This window comes from Python bivittatus, unplaced genomic scaffold (genome assembly GCF_059951505.1).
Source record: "Python bivittatus isolate LINGU-HERP-01145 unplaced genomic scaffold, Pbiv_v1 ctg000410_np1212, whole genome shotgun sequence".
NCBI lineage: Eukaryota > Metazoa > Chordata > Lepidosauria > Squamata > Pythonidae > Python > Python bivittatus.
In genome coordinates this window covers 14,055,250-14,075,193 of record NW_028277067.1, presented here as the reverse complement: position 1 = coordinate 14,075,193, position 19,944 = coordinate 14,055,250, and the positions used below count along the sequence as shown (strand labels likewise).

The window sequence follows — 19,944 nt, the reverse complement described above, 5'->3', positions numbered from 1 at the left end:
CTCCCCTCACCAAATTAACAAAACCAGTAAGAAGTATTGGTATGCCATACCCCTTGTTGGAGAAACAGTGGAAAACCTGTAATGTACCCAATACAGCTGGCGGAAACCAGCTCTCTTTTCTGGTTTAAACTGATCCGTGAAGCACAAGATTAGTGCTCTCTTGAGAGTGCTAGTCCTGTTTTTCAAACACAGGTCTAGAGAACTTTCAAAAGAGCATTAAACCTATGTATATAAGGAGCCTGCAGAAATTCTGACAAGGGCTTCAGTAAGCGCTCCTCAGGCATCATACGGACAGATGTGACTGCAGAAGCCGAGTAGAACAACCACAGTGGGGAGTGCTCAGAGGGGAGGCTGAGGGCTCGAAACAGCTTAAGTGTCCAATAAGAGCTTGGCAAACCCATCATCAACCACAAAAGTGGAATGTGCCAAACTGTGCCCACAAGAATTATTATTTTGGGAGAAGAGGGATAACACTACTCTAAAACTGGAATACCTAAAGGTGATGTAAAGCTGATCTGAGCTGTGGGCTGAAGATGAGACGAAGGCAATGGCATAGGGACAGTTGCTGGGGCATGTTGATGCCACAGATGGGGGGGGGACATGAAGAAGAGCCCTTAGACTCAGATTTGTTGGAGGGAGGCAAATTCATTAGAAATCGGAAACATGCAAAACCATGCTGTTTCATTTATTAGCATGATTTGTATTAATATATCCCAAACCCACACTTCAGTTTTTACTAGATTCAGATAACCTCTTCCAGAAGTTTGTAAATCTATTTCACACTTATTATTATAATGCCAGATAATCTAGATCCTCTGCATTTCTCCTTGCTTTGTTCTTACATATGGAGGGGAGGATAAAATGACAGCATTTGCACATTGTGCTAAGCCACAATGTGGCTTGTTTGTGGCTTATCTCAACATGGGAAGCCAGCCAATGTATAGGGGGGAAAACCCTTCTGCAATAACTGGTCAACTTCAGCTAATATCCTGGGGGATTAAGGGAAGAATTTCCTATAATTCATTTTACTCTGAATGGGCATCAGTTAATAATGTTCCTAGAACATAGGCTATGGAAGAGTGGAAGGGGGGGGGGGGATACTCTCTCCCAGGCCTTTTTCAGAAGAGGATCAGTGGTGTCCTTGGTGAGTAGGGTATTTAAAGGAATCCTCCTTTTTCTAGCTAGTGCTGACATCATAACCAAGTTTTCAAGTTTCAGATGAAGAACTGAATGTAGAAGTGCTAAATCCCTTGCTGTTCCACGGGAGACAATAGTGCACCACTGAAGTCTAAAAAGCACATTTCATATTGATGGGCTGAGAAGAAGGGAAAGTACCTGAATTTGGTTCCAAAAGGTATATTCCCTGTTTGATATTAGCAAGTAGAGTAAGACATACAGATAAGGCTACAACAGTGGCAGAGGGACAGACTCCCAACCCACATCTCCCGACCCCTATGCTAAAAAGCCTGACTAATGAAATGTCCATGCACAACCATTCTGTACATCACACCCTTGCAATCTGGTGCAAACCCACCCCAGAGAAGAATTTATAGGAGGACTGACCAATCCAGAGTCTTCATATTGCCTGCCAATCAAAGGAATTTATATTGTACAATGCTAATTCCTGCCTGAAGGGGGCTCTAAGTACACATAATTTGAGTTAGCACAATAGAGGAATCTGTATAGACCATGGAGTGCAAGCTGTGGATGATTATGGACCCATAAACTATGCTTCTATACTAATTGTATAATTCTGTCTAATTAGTGTAGAAGCATGGATGAAACCACTCCTTTGTAGTTACAGTATAAGTGATCCAGAATATCCTTTTGCTGGAAGGTCGTCACATTGTATCCAGTTAACAAACCTTTCTTTCTTAAGCACTTTTACCTGAGGCCTGAATTCAAAGACCAATCAGCTCATTGCGTCCCAGTCAAAAAAAGTACAAGGTACTTAAAGTCTCTGCTAAAAAGTAGCTCTGGTGAATTTTAGGGTTGCTTTATTCCAGGCTAAAATCTTTTAAATGACCTCTGGACCAAAGCTGTAGCCTATACTATAGCTTTTTAATCCCTGGGCCTTAAAACCAATTCCCCTTCAAAAGGAAGTGGATTCATGTAATTTACTCCATCTATATTAAGAGTCTCATGGTCTGATACTGCATTAACTTTGTAAATTTAGAAATAAAACCTAGAGGATCATTACAGTTGCATCCAGAAGCCAGGACTGCATCAAAAAACCATAGGACATGGATGTTGTGCTTATATTATGGCTGTGCTAAGCCTACATGCACTCTGTTTGTGGCTTGCTGTATTGTGTAATCCTAGCAATTGTGGCTTATAAACCATAATTTATGGCTTAATGTGATGTGCCATGAGTAATGTATGACTAAGTCCAACTCACAGACATTTAATATACTTTAGTGTGAGCATGTATACACAATACACTGTTAACAAAATATCTTCTAAACAAAAGAAGATGCATTTTTTTGGTGGGTACATATAATTCAAGCTGCTTATGGGATGCTACCTTTCAAACATTACACCCCCTGCCTTCTAACAAATGCAGACCTAGCCAACCCAAGTACCCAGCACATGCCGGGGTAACATTTTCCCACACCTCTGAACACCTGAGCAGAGGACAAGTAATAAGTAAAGTTATGCTAAAGACCACTTGACTTGGTTATGCCAAGGCAAATGCTCCCACTTGGGGATGGTCTCTTGGTCTCTTCTGCAGCAAGGGTATTCTAAATGTTAAAATACACAGACTCCTTCCTTAGCCATCATGAGCTCGCCAATATTTTTAGGGCCGGAAATACCCTTAGAAAACCATGATACTTATTCCACAGCATGGAACTGCAAAATAGCTTCCAGAACAGAGACATCCCGCCAACGACCCTCAGTAATGCCGTTTCTATCCACCTCTGTATTAGTTCGCCCATTTACACGTGGAAATCAAGGCACAGGGACCTCACTCATCGCTGCTCAGCAAAAGTTCGCACCAGCTTCTTCCCCGCCGCCCCGTGCCCCTTCCTCCATCGCCTTCTCCTTTACTGTTTCTGCCCTGGCCCCTCTCCATCCCTCTCTTCCCGCTTCTTCCACCTCATTCTTCCTCTCCCCATCTCTCTCTCTCTCTGCCCCCTTTCTTCCCTCCCAGCCACCCTTCCTCCTCCGTCCTGGGGTCGTCTCGGCCTCATTCCTGCCACCCTATCTCTCCGCGCGCGCCTTTGTCCTTTTCCCCTCTTCTTGCCCACTCCATCCATCCGTCCGTCCATCCATCTATCCATCCTTCCTTCGCTTCCTCTCCCCTTGCTCGCCTCCTTCCCTTCTCCTTCCTGCTCCATTTCCTGCATCTTTCTTTGCCACTCTATTTTTCTTTCTACTTTGCTGCCCCTTCCTCCCTTCCTTCCTTCCTTCCTCTGCCCACCATCCATCCCTCCATCCCTCCGCCGCTCGCTCGCTCGCTCGCTCCCTCCTCCTCCTCCTCCTCTCCCCAGCACGGGATTGTGGGAGGAAGCGGAGCGGAGCGGAGCGCAGACAGACGCCCAGCGAACATGGCTGCACCATGAGCCGCCTCCCAGAGGCTCGCCACCGCCGCCGCTGCCTCCTCCTCCTCCAGCCGCCCGAGCGCTAGCGCCAGCCCGCGGCTTGAGCCGAGGCCGAGTGGGGGAGCGCAGCGGCCGAGGGGGGGAGGAGGAGGAGGAGGGACACCCGTCCCCGATCTCCTCCCCGATCGCCCCCCCTCGACCGTCGCCGCGGGGGGAGGCGCAGGGGCCCCCCGACTGAGCGGAGGAACGGACCGACGGACCGCGGCCGGCCCCAGGCGCCCGCTCCCCGGCGCCCGCTCCCCATGGATAGGAACTACCCCAGCGCCGGCTTCGGGGATCCGCTGGGCGCCGGCCCGGGATGGAGCTACGAGCGCTCGGCCAAGGCCAGGTCAGGCCGCCGGGGGTGGTGGAGGGGAGGGAGAGGGAGCGCTCCCCCTTTTCCCGGGCAGCGCCGGAGAGACCGGTCTTGGCGGGGATCAAGCACGGCACCACCTCCCCTTCCAGCCCCTCCTCGGCTTCTGCACAGGCCTCCTTCTCCGGGCCTGGAAGTGGGGCTGAGGGGGGAGAGTGGGGACCGAACCCGGGCGGCCCCTCGGGGGAAGGAATGCCGGAGGGGACCCGCTGCGGGCTCCCTCACCAGAGGCATGGCACTGGGGTGCAGTCGCGGGACCGTCCCTGCGCTGGAAGGGTCGTCTTTTGCAGGGGGGAGGGTGGGAGAGGAGGCGGCCTGTGCGAGAGCCTCTAGGCCCTACGGTGGGATGGGGGACCCGACTGAGGTGCGCAGCCCCTTGGGCGCTGATGGAGGGGAGGGGAGGGGAGTAGCGACGCGGGACAGAAATGTGTGTACAAAGGGCAGAGGAGGAAGAAAAGGTGGCTGATGCTCAGTTCTCCTCATGCACAGCAGCCCCACAAGCCCTGCAGGGAGAAAGTGCTTTGATTCTGTGCAGGTGAAGGGTGAGTGAGAGTCACGGTGAGACGCCTCTGCGGTTTCCCTTTTTCCACCCCTAGTGGGGCATTCATTAGTGAGATGCCCAGTGGAGGACACCTCTCCTGCCCTGTTTAGGGCATGAAGGACATTTCATTGCATTTCCTATCACTATATGAAACAAAGCAATAACCGCTGGCCTCTATGTTTTGGGGCAGGGAACATTATTCTGCGAGGGAAAAAAATCATTTGTACTTGGAGGGAGAAGCAGGACTAATGTTCTTTCCTTGCACCTAAGGAGACTGTGCATTTGGGGAATGTTTCCCACATTTCAGAGTTTGTGTAGTGATAGATACTATATGGCACCATGAAAGCTTTCTGGAGGAAGGGTCTCTCTCTCTCTAACTTGCAAGTTGGGGGAGGATTTTGGAAGGATGAGGGGCTTCTGCTTTATCAATATGTATCCTTCTATTTGTTCCAACATGCGTCTATACCCTCAGTTCATGGGAGTAGGAAATTGTAGCTCAGTTTTTTGGTAGACAGATGTGGCCTTAAAACTGCTGAGTATAAGCTCAGCTCTTGCAGATGGTGGTGGTGACAAGAAAGTCTTTCTTGCTAAATGTGAAAAGGAAATTCTTGACTTTGGGAACCCTGGGTATTCCCATTCCTTGTGTGTGTCAAATAAGATATAGATGGGTGGTGGTAGGCCCGGTAACTCTCTCTTTATGTTGTTCTTGTAAACTGGGACACTTGTTCATAGTGGTTTTTGTGGTTTATGCCTGTAAGGACATCTTTTGCAGAGGAGAGCTGCAGAAGGTGAGAGTTGGTCCCAAGAATCCTGTAGGCTTAAGAAGGGAGGAGCGGAGACTTTGATGTAAAATTCTAAACTTTGTGGCTGGAGTGCTTCTTTCCACTAATATGAAATGAGGTGCTTTTTAAGAGTTCCACTAGGTACAGATCTGATCTCCCCATTCATATAGAAATGTGAGAGGTCAAAAGCTCTTTTGACCAGATATGCATTTTTTTTTTATTTTGTTGTTTGCCAGACACAGTTGTTGTTGTTTTTCCAAAAAGCAACTTCTTAGCTTAGTAGCTGTTTTCCCTTCTTGAATAGCTCTCTGGATACATATACTTAATCTGGATTTCTGCTTTGATGTGCTCATCCTTGCTTCCACCCTGGAAGACCCAAGAATTTGGGATCTTATTATCTCTGGCTCCCATCCTGAATGAACCAACTTCTAAATCCTCAGTATCACGTTTTAAAAATCCATGAGAATAAGATGTTCCTTAATGTCCAACACTCATCTGTTTCTGCAGTATCTGTCATTTAATATTTTGACATGCATGGACAATTTGCATCTTTACCCCAGTCTTGATAGGTGGGGGAATACAGTGATGCCATGTTATATGGATCTGTGTTCTGTGTTTGAGTGAGAGAGGTTATCATGAATATATCTTGTTCTCTCCTCTAGGTCAGCCTTCCCTGCCATGGTGTTCAGCCTTCCCTTCAGGTGTGTTGGACCACAAATGGAGGTTATTGTAGTTGCCATCCAATACATCTGGCGGGTGCCAGGTCAGGGACGGCTATCCTCAACACAATTGCATTCATGTAAAAACAATCTGATCCTTTTCCCCAAAGCTGCATGCATTGTGTTGATGTTGTGCTGTGTTATTTTTGGTAAGAAAGGAGTAACAAGTTTCGATTTAAATGTGACACTAGCCACAGGGACATATGACTGTACCAGGCATCTGCTAGTCATCTTATTGTTATTTTAGCATCCATTTATGCACTATGATGCCAACAATTTGTGGGATGGATGAGAGAACTAGAGTAGTAGTAGCATTGGTCGGCTAACACCATGCACAGGTGGATTTGCACATGCACATTTAAATGAGTTAGTAGTGCCTATGGAATGCAGCATTCATCACATGGTCCCTTTCGGATGTGTTGAGACAGATGAGTAGGCTGGGAATTCTAGGTGTTGTGGTTCCTCTGTATCTAGAAGGTATCATGGTGAAGAAATCTGGCATAGTGCATTTCTTTTGAAATAACTGGTATTTTAGGAAAGGGACTGCTGGGGCCTAGCGCTGATGGAAACAATGTGAGTTCTAGTGGCTTAGTTTATAGAGTTTTGAGGATCGGACTCCTCCGTTTTCCTGGGAACTGAAGATGGGGTCAAAACATGTTGAGAAGTGAGGTCTCAGATTGCAGATGAGCTAGTACAAAGACCCTGGGCTTACAAGCAGCCACAGTGATCTTTGTATTAGACATGAATTTAAAATGTACATCTATCTGAAACGAGAATCGGAGCAAGACCATCTAAACTCAGTGCTGTTCCATATGCATAAGCATACATGCATATGCAAAGGAAATCTTGGTCTGTACCTCTGTGATTGTTGTACTCCTTCCCCAGAGAAGCAGTCCTCCCTGTTTGCAAGCATTTGGTTTCTCAGCTTGTCTCCCTAAAGCATCCTCTTCCTCCTCCATTTCCTGCTTCTGGGACAAGGCTGCCCAACAGTGATCCATCTGTATTACAGTCACTTCAGTTACATTTGTAGAGCTTTGAACAATTGCACTTGCAATTTAGGGAAGGCATAGCAAATGTTTGAGGCTTTTGGGCCTAGTGGATTTTTAAAACACACACGTTCATTGTCTAGCTTTTAGCTCTGTGTGTATTCTTCTCTTTGCTGACTCCCTTCAAAAGGGGGTTGGGTGGGATGAACTTCTTGAAGTTGACTGAGATGCCTTTTTTCCTTTTGAAAGTGCAGGTATAAGTTGGATGTGGTGCACTCTGCAGAGAGTTATTGCCTGTATTGCAAGTTGATGTAAAAAGGTACATCAGAGCATGTGCAGAATATATATTTTGACAAGTCTTTGCTCTCCCTCTGCTTCCATACAGCAAGTCTTCATCAGTCTAAGGTTGGCAGTTAGGTCAAAGGGCACAGTTTTCAGGGAAGCATGAGGACTGATCTTTTTCCCTTTACTTCTGAGTAAAAGGTGAGTTCATTCTATGATTGGGTCAACAAATGGCTTTGAGATAGCCTTGGAAATAAGTCTCAATAGTCCACAACTTTTGTGTTCACGCACATGCGCTAATATTTAATAATTTAAATACCAACAGCCTTAGAGAAAAGAAGAACACTTCCCTCCCCTTCAGTTTGTGAAGGCTTTCTGGTATGGGCACCTAAAGGTAAATCTTAAGCATCAGAGTTAACAGTGGAACAGCCATTAGCAAGTTTAATTTGAAAAGTCACATGAACTGGTGGTATGAGAAGACTATGTGGTGGGCTAGTTTTGCACGTCCTCTCTATGAAGCTGAGAAGGCCATGATACAAAGTCCATTGATTTCTTTCTGAATTAACTTGGCCTCCTCAGTCTAAATTGGTTCTCATTCATATCTTCTGTTTTTTCCATCTTTTGCTTCGCCTTCAAGGTTCAAATCTCATGCTCTCCTTCCCAGATTTACTGGAAAGTTGTGGTGCCCTTAGGGTTGTTGATGTCAGTATGCATGCTTTGCCTGTAGTCTATATCATGTGTAAATATTGGACCCTCTAAAGCAGGGTTTCTCAACCTCAGCAATTCTAAGACATATGGAGTTCAACTCCCAGAATTCCCCAGCCAACATGTTGGCTGGGGAATTCTGGGAGTTAAAGTCCACACATCTTAAAAGTTTCTGAGGTTGAGAAACCCTGCTCTAAAGTGAATATTTCTTCCCGTATAAATCATAGTATAGGTACTGTTTCACATATGCATACAGAATACAATTGGATCTTTCTGATAGTATGCACTAGTGAAACATATATTCCTTCTAAGATTGTGCTGGTTGGCCTGTGGTTGGGATTTTTGCATTCAGTACCTTTTTTTTAGACTAACATTAAGACTACTCCAATATTGTCTCCAAAAAACCCAAACCCACAGAATTCTATAACTAGTATAAATAATGCAGATTTGCATGTATTTTGCAACTTTTCCATATTGTGTATCATTTCAAAGAATGAAGAGAAAAAGGGCAGTGAGTTAGACAGTTGCTTCCTCACTTTTGATTCCCAAGTCATCTAGCTGCTGAAACTTTGCTAGGAGCTGATGCCTGCCTTCACATCAGTAAGATGATGCTGTGTTCTGCATCCACTGTGAAATACCATGTTTGTATGGCAGCCCAAGCGCTGAGCACTACTAGCTCATAACTTTGCATGTTGAAAGGCTGGAAATCTGGTTAGTTGGCTGCCTTGTGTGGCAGATAGGTTCTTCATACAGCAGTTGTACTTTGCAATGCTGCATGCATTTTTTTGCACTCATCCATCCCTCTATAGCTTGCAGTCAGTTCTTATTCCATCTGCTTCTTGCATCTGTGAGCTGCTGATTGGTAGCACTTTGAATGCTGTGTAGTTTGGCATAGGCTTTACTCTATTAGCAATTGTTATCACTTGATGCATTCATTTATGCAGGCTGTTGCATCAAGGGAAATAGTATGGCTGTCCATGGACAACAGAGTACAGAAGGCATATTTCTTTCAGAAGTGAATGTGCATTTGTTCCTAGTCCTCATGGCATCAGAGATGATTTGAATAGGGCTCAGATAAAGTAAGGTATTTTGCCAAACTCCTGGAATGTTTCCGTGGTACCTTTCTTCCTCCATTCTTGCTTCCCCCCATTTTATTTCTTGCCCCTTCTTCTAATTCCAGAATTTAGGGGGAAATTGCAAAACATGTCAGACTTGTCTGTTTTATATTGTTTGCATATTGCTGTTAATCTTTGATGCACAATTCTGCAGGCAACTGACTGTGTGCCTTCAGAGGCTACCCTGACTGTTGCTTGAACACCCGCATCTTTTAAACCCTCAGTGATCACCATTCCATGTGTACGTTGGAAGCAAGCACAACAGAAAGATTTCTTTCAAGAGTGGAAGAAGTCAGTTTATCATTTTAGGCCAAGGTACCCTAGGAAGGAATAGGGAAAGGTATATTCTTGGATAGCCTTTTTTTAAAAGAAATTATGCAGGAATTAGAATATGTCATTCTCTTTAAAGTGCTTATTACTCTGTTCACTTTTCCTTATTAATCTGCCTTTGAGCCAGCATAGAAGAGGCACTCAAGTACATTAACAGTTTCTTAATTCGGAATACTGTAGTGCTGTTTTGGGGACATGGTGCTTAGATATGTTTATTACCATGGTGCTTATATTTATAGTCTTCTCCATCTTGGTAGTAAGGTGTGCCTGTCATTTTTCACCTCCAAGTTACATTGAGAGTTAAAAGTCAGTTATTCAGAGTGTATTTGTATTCATGTATGGTGGGAGAAAAGACTGAGCTCACGGATTACATTTAAGCCAGAATGTGGTTTGTTTGGTTTCAACTTAGTATGGTTATTTGTATTGTGTGGTGGTGAGGTTTGAGATCAATGGTTAATAGCTTAACATTATGTGTGAACCAGATTCTGGTTAAAAAATACTATGGTTTAGTGTTATGCGTGAATCTATTCTCTATATTGGTGTGGAATCCAAGGTTTAGGGCAACATTCTTCAATCTGATGTTCTACAAATGTGTTGGATTACAGCTCCCATCATCCCCAGCTGACGGGGACCATAGGTATAAAAGGGGCAAAGGATGATAGGAGCTGTGGCCAAGGCACAACAGGAAGAGACTTGGTTGCAGAAGTCTGAGTTACAGTATAGTGAAGCTGAAAAAAAAGTTCGCAGTCTTTTTCACTCTACAGATCAGGAACTATTGTGATCGATCTCATAAGAGATGACTGTGAAGGTAAATATAACAGCAGTTGCAGAACCATTTAGCATATTAAAAATTGCAATACAAAGAAATGGAAATAAAACCCCGTTTTTCCTTCTGTAGACACGGGAATGGAATACGCTGCAGTATTTTGTAACAAAATGTCAGGTACTGAAACAAGCATCTGAATTGTTTGCTGTTTGCTACCAAGCATTCAGATGCTTGCTTTGTCATCTGCATTAACTTAGAAAGTTTTTCTTTTTGAGAAATGGTGGGAGCAGGAAAGTTGTCCAGTGTGTACCAACACTGAAGTGACCACCTCTTGCTCCATTTCTTTCTCTTTCTGCCTTACATTCCATCATTGATCCACTGCACTGTAGCAAGTGAGGAACTGAGACCTCACTATATGAATGAAAGTATCTCTTTATTTCCTGTTTACTGTAACCCTTTGCAGAATGGCCCTCTCGAGCTTGCTGTTCTGCAGTCCACCCTCCCACCACCCTTACAGGCAACAACCTGTGTTCAGAAAGTGGCTTGCCATTATAGCAAGTTCAGCCTCCTCCGTCAGTGCTGCACCTCATTCTGCTTTTATAACTTCCGCTGCTCTGTGCAAGCTTTTTTTAAAAAAATTTTTCCTGCAGGTAGTTGCATTCCTGAGACAGATACACTTACTTTCAGCTAGTCATCTGCAAGTCATGCCTGCCTCTGTTCCTCTTTACGGAGAGGTGCACCACCCCATGCTACTTCTCCTGTCCCAGGGCTCTTCCTGCATTTCCTGCATGGCACGTGCATAATTGTGGCACATGCCTCAACACACAGTCAGAGAATAAGTAACGGTGTCTGGTTGGTTTGGCGCTGGAAGGATGGGAGTGGTAGCACTGCATATAATTATATACACGGATAGTTCCCAAAGGGAGTCTAGAAGAAAAGAGCATAGCCTGTTGTGTAGGATTGAAACTTTCTTCGTGTTTTTTTTTTTTAAATGGGGGAAATGATGTCCTGTTTTAGAGAAATATATTTTTTAAAAAAGAGAGAGACCCATATAAAATCATCTGATCTTGTTGTAAAGAAATTGCTGTCTAAATGGATAGGTGTAGGCTTGATTGAGGCTGTAGTCCTCTATACTAGCCTTCCCTGACTTGAGGAGGTTAGAAATTCTGGAAGTTGTATTCTCAGCCCCTCTAGAGGGCACCAGGTTGGAGAAGGCTGGTATAGTCACATATGTGGAACAGGGCTCCGCTGAACTCAGTGGGGCATATTTGAGTAGACGCATCAGATTGCACCATGGATTTTAGGACATGTATGCATGTGTTTTCATAAGGGAGAAGGTGGTGCTAGGGTGCTGAGGATCAGGGCATGAACTTCTTAGAAACCATAGGCTAGCATTTCTCAACCTTGGCAACTTTATGATAGGTGGACTTCAGCTCCCAGAATTCCCCAGCCAGCTCTGCTGGTTAAGGAATTCTGGGAGTTAGTCCACCTATCTTAAAGTTGCTAAGGTTGAGAAATGCTGCCATAGGGCCTGGAAAGCAGATAATTTGTATCTTAATGTAAGAAAGAGAATACAAGGCCTCCTGATGTACCATTCTCTGACAGTGGGTTGCATAAATGATCTAGGGATTAAGTTTGTGTCTTTTTGTTTTAATAACACAAAATGGGGGGAAATATTTGGAGGGTTTACCCGGAAATATATTTGACTGGTAGAAGGTTGAGAAGAATGGCAGTTCATGTACGAAAGTCAGAGCAGGTCTGGGCTGATTGAATTGCAATTAAAGACAGGAAGATTTCAGTGGTGCCTGTGGCTCAGGAAGCAGATTAAGCTTGAGGACGTTCTTCCGTGAGCTGTGTTTGGCTGCTGGGCTAGGCAGCTGGGTCTTCCTGTGCAAGGGGAGTAGGGGAAGGAGTGATACAGGTCAGATACTGAGGCTTTGGGAAACCAAGGCCTGGGAACCACATTTCCCATCATGCGTCATCGGTGATTACACATTCCAGTCTTCTTTCCTGCATATGTGGATTCTCTTGGGGTAAAGCAGAGAAGTCTGTCCAAGGGAAGTTATTTCTCTGAGCATTAAAAACAGGGAAAGAACGTTGCTCCGTAAGCCTGTGTGCTTCTGATTTCATTCCCATAATACTCTTCAGCCTGCAGTCTGTCTCAGTCAAAATCATGATTGTGTTCAGCTTGGAAACAGAAGGTATTGATAAGCCCATTTTACAGTTATAGAGTGATGCTTATAATTGTCCAAGGTCTAGAGAGAACATAGATGAACAGAGGATCTGAACTTTAGAATTACACTACATACTCCTTTGCACTCAAAATCAATACTTCCCAAATAATTGCCTCTCCTTCTTCCTCTGCTCTTGGTTCAGTTCACAGATCAGAATAGCAGGAAAACAAGCCTGCTCTTGATCTTTGAAGGAACTCCTTTAGTGTATTCCGTTGAGATATTGAATGTGGCACACATTAAAAGACCTCAGCTTTCTTGCCATGTCTGAAGCCTTGTTTCTCTCTCATTCAGCTTGGTGTATGGCGGATCCCGGAGCTCGCATCCAGACACGGATATTTTACACCGCCAAGCGTATGCCACTCCCCATCCTCTGCAGGGCTATGCCACAAACCATCACCCAGCAGGTATGGTGGCTGTCTTGCCATTCTCCCTGAAATCTGCATAGAGAAATGTCTTTAACCATGTCTTCTCTTCCTTCCCTCTCCTGCTCACTTTTTCATATGTCCCGTCTGTGCAGATCTGGATACGCTGATGTTATTTTGCTTTAGTTTCAGCTTCATTTTACTTACTTTGCCTTCTCTATCCCTCTTTTATTCCAAGACTAATCTCTGTATTACCAAGATACATTAATTTTTTTTAATATGCTTACCATATCTTTTCTTAACTAGAACAAAAGATGGGCTGTTGACTAGAACAGTGGCATAGGGGAAATTGAGGAAGATTAACTCCTTCTTTCATGCTTTAATTCTTCTGTTCCCCACCTAGAGCCACTGTTTACTCCTGGCATTTCTGTTTTCTGCCGTGTTGTTCTCTTTTTAACTGGCATATTTTTGAATGAAATGCTCAAACTCAGACTGCTCTGGCAGCTGGTATTGGTTAACCAAAACTGTACCTCATGTTTAAGATGTGAAAAGAAACATACTGCTGAGATAGAGAATCCTTTGGTCCTCAGTTCTTCAGGCTCTGTAAGAGCCAGATTTGGTTTTTCTGTCACACAGCCCCAGGCTTGCCCCAGTTCCTCATATGTTCTTCGTTTCTGGCTTGTCTGACTCTTCCCTCTCCTTTACCAGGCATCTGTTAGGTCAACAGCTTCTTATTTCTTCCCTTCTGTCTGCATGTGCCTGGCTTTTGACTGATTGCAACCCTCCCTTCTGCACCAAAACAAGTATTCTATGGTTGGTGTGTCTTTTGATGTCCAATGTTTGTCTTGTCTCTCTGTGGTTCCTCTGACAGGCATAACGCTTGTCTGCCTGTAGGCTCCCTTGCCTGTTCCCTGTGATGAACCTCTTCCTGTTTTCTTTTGATGTATCTATCATCTCCTTCTCACTGATTCTCAGCACTTCACATCCTTTATTTCTTCTTTTTCATTTCCTTCTTTAGGTCTTTCCGGCTTATTCGAGACTGGGCTCCATCATGCCAGCAGTGCCACCCCCGATGCCTCTGTCATGAACCTCATCTCGGCCCTGGAGTCGCGGGCACCACAACCAGGCCCTTCTGCTTCCTCCCTGCTCTCCCAGTTCCGCACCCCATCCTGGCAAACAGGTAATATCTCTGGAGCTCCGCCAGCATCACAGAAGGAAGGCTGGAAGTCTTTCACTTGGTGGCAGGGTTGGGCAAACTTTATAGGAAGGCTTATTCTATATCTTTATGGCAGAGATGTGATACAGATAGACAGACAGACAGACAGATACATACATGTAATGTGCTTGGGTGGGAGTAGCCTGTTCTTCTGGGAAATAACACTTTCTTGATACTTCTATGAAGTTACTTTATACATTGCTTAGAGTCTATTGTGATTGAAGCAAAGTTCATAATAAATAAGTAAATAAATGAATTAAGTGAAATATTGACAGCATTTGCTCAACATTATCCAGAGTCACTCTGTAGTGAGATGGGTGGTGACAAATTTGAAAAATAAACAAATAAATAATTGAATTAAACCATTTGCTGGCTTTGTATAATACACTGAATCATAAACTAATCAGATTGGCTGGGTTCACATGACATGCTAAAAATCTAAGATTAAAGTTAACCAAAGTTAGTATGCAGTGCAAATTCAGCTGCTAGGTCTTTAATTCACTTACTTAAATATGTTGTGCAAACCCAGGCATTAAGTCAGACCCTTGATCCACCTTACTTGGAAAGGCAATCTGTTGCCCTCTTTTTGTTTTGGGTTTTCTCATTCCTGGGCAGTATAGCCAGTGACAGGCTTTATGAGACTTATAGTCCAAACCAAATGGAAGGTGCCTGATTGCCTATTCTTAAACTAGACCTATTTAGTGTACTTTAACTGGCTGCAGCTTTCCGAGGTCTCAGGCAAGCATCCTCTGCTACCTTATTTAATAGACATTGCTCAGAATTAAATCTAGAATCTTCTGCATGAAAAGTGTGTGCTTTGTCACCAAGGTACGGCCTGATCATAGTTGTCCCGGCTAGACGTTATGCTTGGGGATGGGGAAACCTGTTTTGTAGTGACATGACATTAGGAAGTACGCTTTATCGACTCTTTGGTGTGCAGTGGAGGGACTTCACAGAACGCTGGACAAGACTAAAATGGGATTAGGTAGCTTGTGATTCAGCATGTTGTGAGAATTCAGCCATTGTCTTCCTATGTTGTATAAACCTGATCACTACGTTAAACCATAATATGATTTATTTGTTTGATTGTAACATGTGGCATGAAACAGCAGTTTACTTTGTTAACCTGCGGTTAGGTTAAGTGTGTTGTGCTTCCTCGTTACTATCCCGTCTAAATAGTTTAAGAAATTTGAGGTTGCCTTTGGGGATGAGCTTTTAATTTGGTACTTTGTACCGAAGCCCCTAAACAGATACTCTGTTTTTCCTTTGCAGCCATGCACACGCCGGCGCCCGCTGAGCTCTTCATCTCAGGGGCCCTCCCAGGCTCCGGCACCTTCCCTTCCTCATCGGCGCTCTCTGCTTACCAGCATCCGGCCTCTTTCAGCGGGCGCAGCTTCCCGGTCACTTCATCCCTGACTCTCCAGGATGCCACTTTCAGCCCAACGTCCAATGGCCTGCTGTCCCCCCATGATCCCCTGCTTCACATCAAATCCTCTCAGCCCAGCGTCCCTTCGTCCCTCAGCTTTGACCGGCTGGGCAGTGCGGTACTGGGTACGGGCTTGCCCTCTCAGAGCTCAGCGTACCGTAGTGCTCAAGAGTCAGCTTCCCGTCACCTCCCCTCCCAGTTCAACCTGTTGTCATCCTCGCTGGGGCCATCTGACCAGACATCCCAGCTCTACAACACCTCAGTCTTCTCCAGTTCCCCTGCCTCCTCCATTGAGCGGGCCATCCCCCGGCAAGATAGCGTGATCAAACATTACCAGAGACCTTCCAGTGCCCAGCCACAGCTGCCTGCCGCCCATTCTCTCCAACATTATCTGAGCTGCGGGGGCAGTTACCAGCAGATGCCCCACCGCTCCAGCCTTTCATGCAGTCCCTTGGGTGAGCAGTCCCCCGCCAGCAGCGAAGGCTCTCAGCAGCAGAAGACTCCCCAGGCCACGCGGCAAGAGCCCTCTCAAAGCTACCGTCCCATTATTCAGTCTCCTGGCTATTCTGGTACCACTTCGTCTTCAAAATCCAAGAGTTACTCAGCCTCCCGCCAGCCTCCCCGTTCTACAGCCACGCCCAAGTGCCAAAGCAACTACAGTTCATCCACACCCAAGCCCAGCTCTGTCATTGCAAGCCAGTCACAGGCCTATTCGCCTGGTCAGCCTCAGAGTCTCCTTTCCATGAGCCAAACACAGAGTTACTCTGTCAGCCAGCCCCAAAATCTCTCTTCAGTTAGCCAGGCCTCACAAGGCTTCAGCAGCAACCAGGCCCAGGACCTCACGAGTGTGAGTAAAGCTCAGAGTTATTCGACCAGCGGGCAGGCTCAGCAGGGCCAAGCTGGGCAGGGAGGGCAAGGACTGCAGACTTGTCAAAATCAGACTTACTCTCCTGAGCAGCTGCAAGGCTTGTCATCTGTTGGGTACAGTGTTCAGGCTGAGCCCCATGTCTCTGTCAGCCAGACACCGAGCTATGTACCGGCTCATTCGCAAGGGATGCCCACAGCTAGCCCATCGTTGAGTTACAGCACCGGCCACTCTCCAGCTATGCCAGGGCACAGCCAGTCCATCGGCTACTCCCATGGGCAGAACCTTCCAGATTCGAGTCCTTCCCAGATCATCCGGCCTCTCCAGTCACCGACCACTAACCGGCCCCAGAGCGTGGCATCGCCTGGCCAGTCTCAGAAGTATCTCACTTCTGTACTGTCTCCTTCATTCATGCAGACGGCTCACACGCAAAGCTACCAGGGTTCCCAGGGTGGGTTAGAGAGAGCATCGTCTTACAGTAAAGCCAAGGCTGACTCGGATCTGCTGTCATCTGAGCGGACTGAAGATGAAGAGTTCTTGATCCAGCACTTGCTGCAGTCGCAGAGCCCACCAAGAGTGCCCACAGAAGGCATGGTAGAATGTGAGGAGAGGGCAGGGAAAGGGATGGGCTATGAGTTAAGCAAGACTGAAGAGCGATATCACTTGCAGAGCGTGATTCGGACCAACTCTAATCTGGACAACCAGGGCCTGGAGATGTCCTTGCAAAGCTTAAAAGACAAGAAGAAAGGAGAGAGGTCCAAAGAGTACCCTCACACACGCTCAACTCCAGAGTCTTTGGCCACTTCTGTGGTCCATTACAGCCATCAAGCTGGCTCTATAGACTCTTATGGGCAAGACATAAAGAAGTCAGTGGAGCAGCACCTCCAGGGTGGCCACATGGATGCAGGTGGCAAGGAAATATCTCAGGCCCATTCTTATTTGCAGAAGACTCCTGAGCATGCCTCTCAGCCTCATCCCATGGAGTCCCATGGATTGATGGCTGGCCAGCAGGGTGCTACCCTGATGTTGGACTCTCCTCCTGATTTGCCCCCTCTTTCCCTTTCCCAGCAGCAGCAGCAGCAACAGCAGCAGTCCCAGCTGCTCCAGTCGGTGCTCACTCACACCCAAAGCCAGATGCACTCTCGTGGGAAGGTTCGCACCCCACTGGATGTCCATCTTATGGAGCCTCAGCGCATGCATCAGGCTGAAGCGCCCTCGCCACAGCTTCAGATGCAGGCATTGGAAGCCCACCTCCACCAGGCCCACGTTCGTTCCCAGAGCATGGAAGCACAGCTTCTTGAGCCACAGCAGTCCCCTCAGCTCCAAGGCCAGCTGCAGCCAGAAAGGATGCAGTCTGAGGGCATGGAGGTGATGCCCCAAGGCAACCTTTCCCAGTCCCAAGAGATCCAGGACTTCTTAGAGCCCGAGCTGAGCTTGGAATCCCACCTGGGACAGAGTGGGGCAGTGCAGAGTCAACAGCATCTCCTTCCTGATTCCAGTTTGGACCCCGACTCCTCTCAGCAAGTTCCTCAAGGCCAACTTGAGGGCAAGGACCAGTTTGAGAGCCCCAGCCCTCAAGGAGCCAAGCAGCGGTTTGTTCCCCTCACCTCCATCTGCTTCCCAGACTCTTTGTTACAAGATGAAGACCGTAGCTTCTTCCCTGGAATGGAGGACATGTTTGGCCCCCCTCCCTGTGCCGGGGATGAGTTCCCTAAGCCAGATGATGGCACGCAGGGCATGGAGAGGGGTGAAGGAATGAAAGGGGGAGGCTATGATATGATGCCTGGTGGGCAAGGCTACCAGAGCTACTGTCAATCAGAAAGTGGGGATGGGCAGCACTTGGGGTTAGACACAGTGTCAGTGAAACACGAGTTGCCTTCTACAGTCAACACAGAACAACTGGGACTGATTCAATCTGGCCAACATGGGACAGCTCCGGTTTCAGAATCCAAGTCAGGCCTGACATCACCAATCTTCTGTTCTTCCAAGCCCAAGAAGCTGTTGAAGACTTCCTCCTTCCATTTGCTGAAAAAACGGGAACCACCTTTCCAACCTCCCAAAAAGAACTATGCCCAGGAGTATGAATTTGAAGACGATGAGGACAAGGAGGATGTCCCAGCTGACATCCGCCTCAATAGCCGCCGCCTGCCTGATCTGCTGCCTGACCTCATTTCCAGCTGCCGGACAAACCGGACCAGCCTTAGCCCCATGGGCGACATAGACTTTTGCCCACCAAACAGCGGCCTCATGGAGGGGCCCAAGCGGCGAGGCCGCAAGCCCACCAAGCCTAAGCGGGAGGGTCCGCCCCGCCCCCGTGGGAGGCCCCGCATCCGGCCCCTGACTGAACCGCCTCACGGTGTGGCTCATGATGGCACCAAGAAGCCCCGTGGCCGGGGAAGAGGGAGGGGCAAGAAAGCCGGGGAGGAGGGGGTTGAGCCAGGCCCAGGCTTGGAATCCCTCAAACCACTCAAGGTAAGCTGGGAATGCAAGGAAGTGAGAGTAGCACATTGTTTAAGTAGCAATGCCTAGGTGTAAAAAAGGAAATTTTGGAAAAAGCATAGGGTAGAATGAACAGAAGTAGAAGACTGACTTAGTACAGGTAGTTCTTGACTTGCGACCATTCGAAGTTACGAATGCGTTGAAAAAAGTGGCAACTGGTGCCCGAAATTACAGCTGTTGCAGCACCCCCACAGTCATGTGATCAAAATTTGGGTACTTGGCAGCCTGCCCGCACTTATGACTGCAGAGGCGCTTCAGCTCCCTTCACCCGCCTATCTACCCCCATCTATGCCCTTTTGCCCCCCTGCTGCCCTGTGCTCGGCCACCCCAGCTGACCTCCGCTGTCTTCTTGCTTTAGCTGCTGATGAGGCGTGCCCAGCCTGGCTGCTGGACCAAGCTGGGCCAAGTTTCAGCTGCGGGCAGGGGGGGGAGCCAAAAGCAGCCCCAGAACCGCGGCACATCAAAAAACCCCTTTGCAAAAAAGCTCCTGGAGTGCAGTGTGCCAAAATGCCCCTTTGCACTGCTGTGGAGCAGGGTGGGGCCTTTGCAAAAAAAAGGAAAAAGCCAAAAGCAGCTCCTGGGTAGCAGCGCACCAAAATGTCCCTTTTCACTGTGCGGCTGGGCTGGGCTGGGCTTTGGCCTTTTTTTTTTTTTGCACCGCAAAGCAAAATCCCTGCCCCACCCCAGAGCGCACTCCAGGAGCTTTTTGCAAAGGGGCGTTTTGGTGCGCCATGACTGTGGGGCTGCTTTTGGCTTTTTTTTTTTTTTTTTTGCAGCTGAAGCCAGGCCCAGCCTGGCCCAGCAGCCAGCAGGCTGGTCACACTTCAGCAGCAGCAGGAGCAAGAAGATGGCGAAGGTCAGCTGGGGCAGTGGAGCGCAGGGTGGCAGGTGTCTCAGAGTGCAGGGTGGCAACGGCAACTGTGGCTGAGATTGGGCTGGGCTGTCTGCGGCTTCCGAGGGCTTGACAAGCAGCCCCAGAGCCGCACGGTTCTGGGGCTGCTTGCCACTCCCGTAAAACAGGGTACAGGGAGGCCAGAACGGCAGAGATGGTGCAGGGAGATAGGCAGGTGGGGGGAGTTGGACGCAGTCCCTTGCCTTACTGAGGCTCAGGGCTGGGGGGGTCCAAGCCCGGAATGGCTTGGATTGGGGTGGGTACTTGCTT

General features: G+C 47.2%; 1 protein-coding gene across 1 annotated transcript in view; it reads left to right on the top strand.

Annotated features, from left to right (window-relative positions):
- The first annotated feature begins 3,481 nt into the window (after positions 1–3,481).
- PRR12 (proline rich 12) overlaps positions 3,482–19,944 on the top strand; it is a 42,907-nt gene continuing 26,444 nt past the window's right edge. The window contains exons 1-4 of the mRNA XM_088143533.1: positions 3,482–3,930; positions 12,706–12,818; positions 13,795–13,956; positions 15,265–18,755. Of these exons, the coding sequence (XP_087999659.1) occupies positions 3,845–3,930; positions 12,706–12,818; positions 13,795–13,956; positions 15,265–18,755 (3,852 nt within the window). The 5' untranslated portion in view covers positions 3,482–3,844. The remainder of the gene's footprint in view (positions 3,931–12,705; positions 12,819–13,794; positions 13,957–15,264; positions 18,756–19,944) is intronic.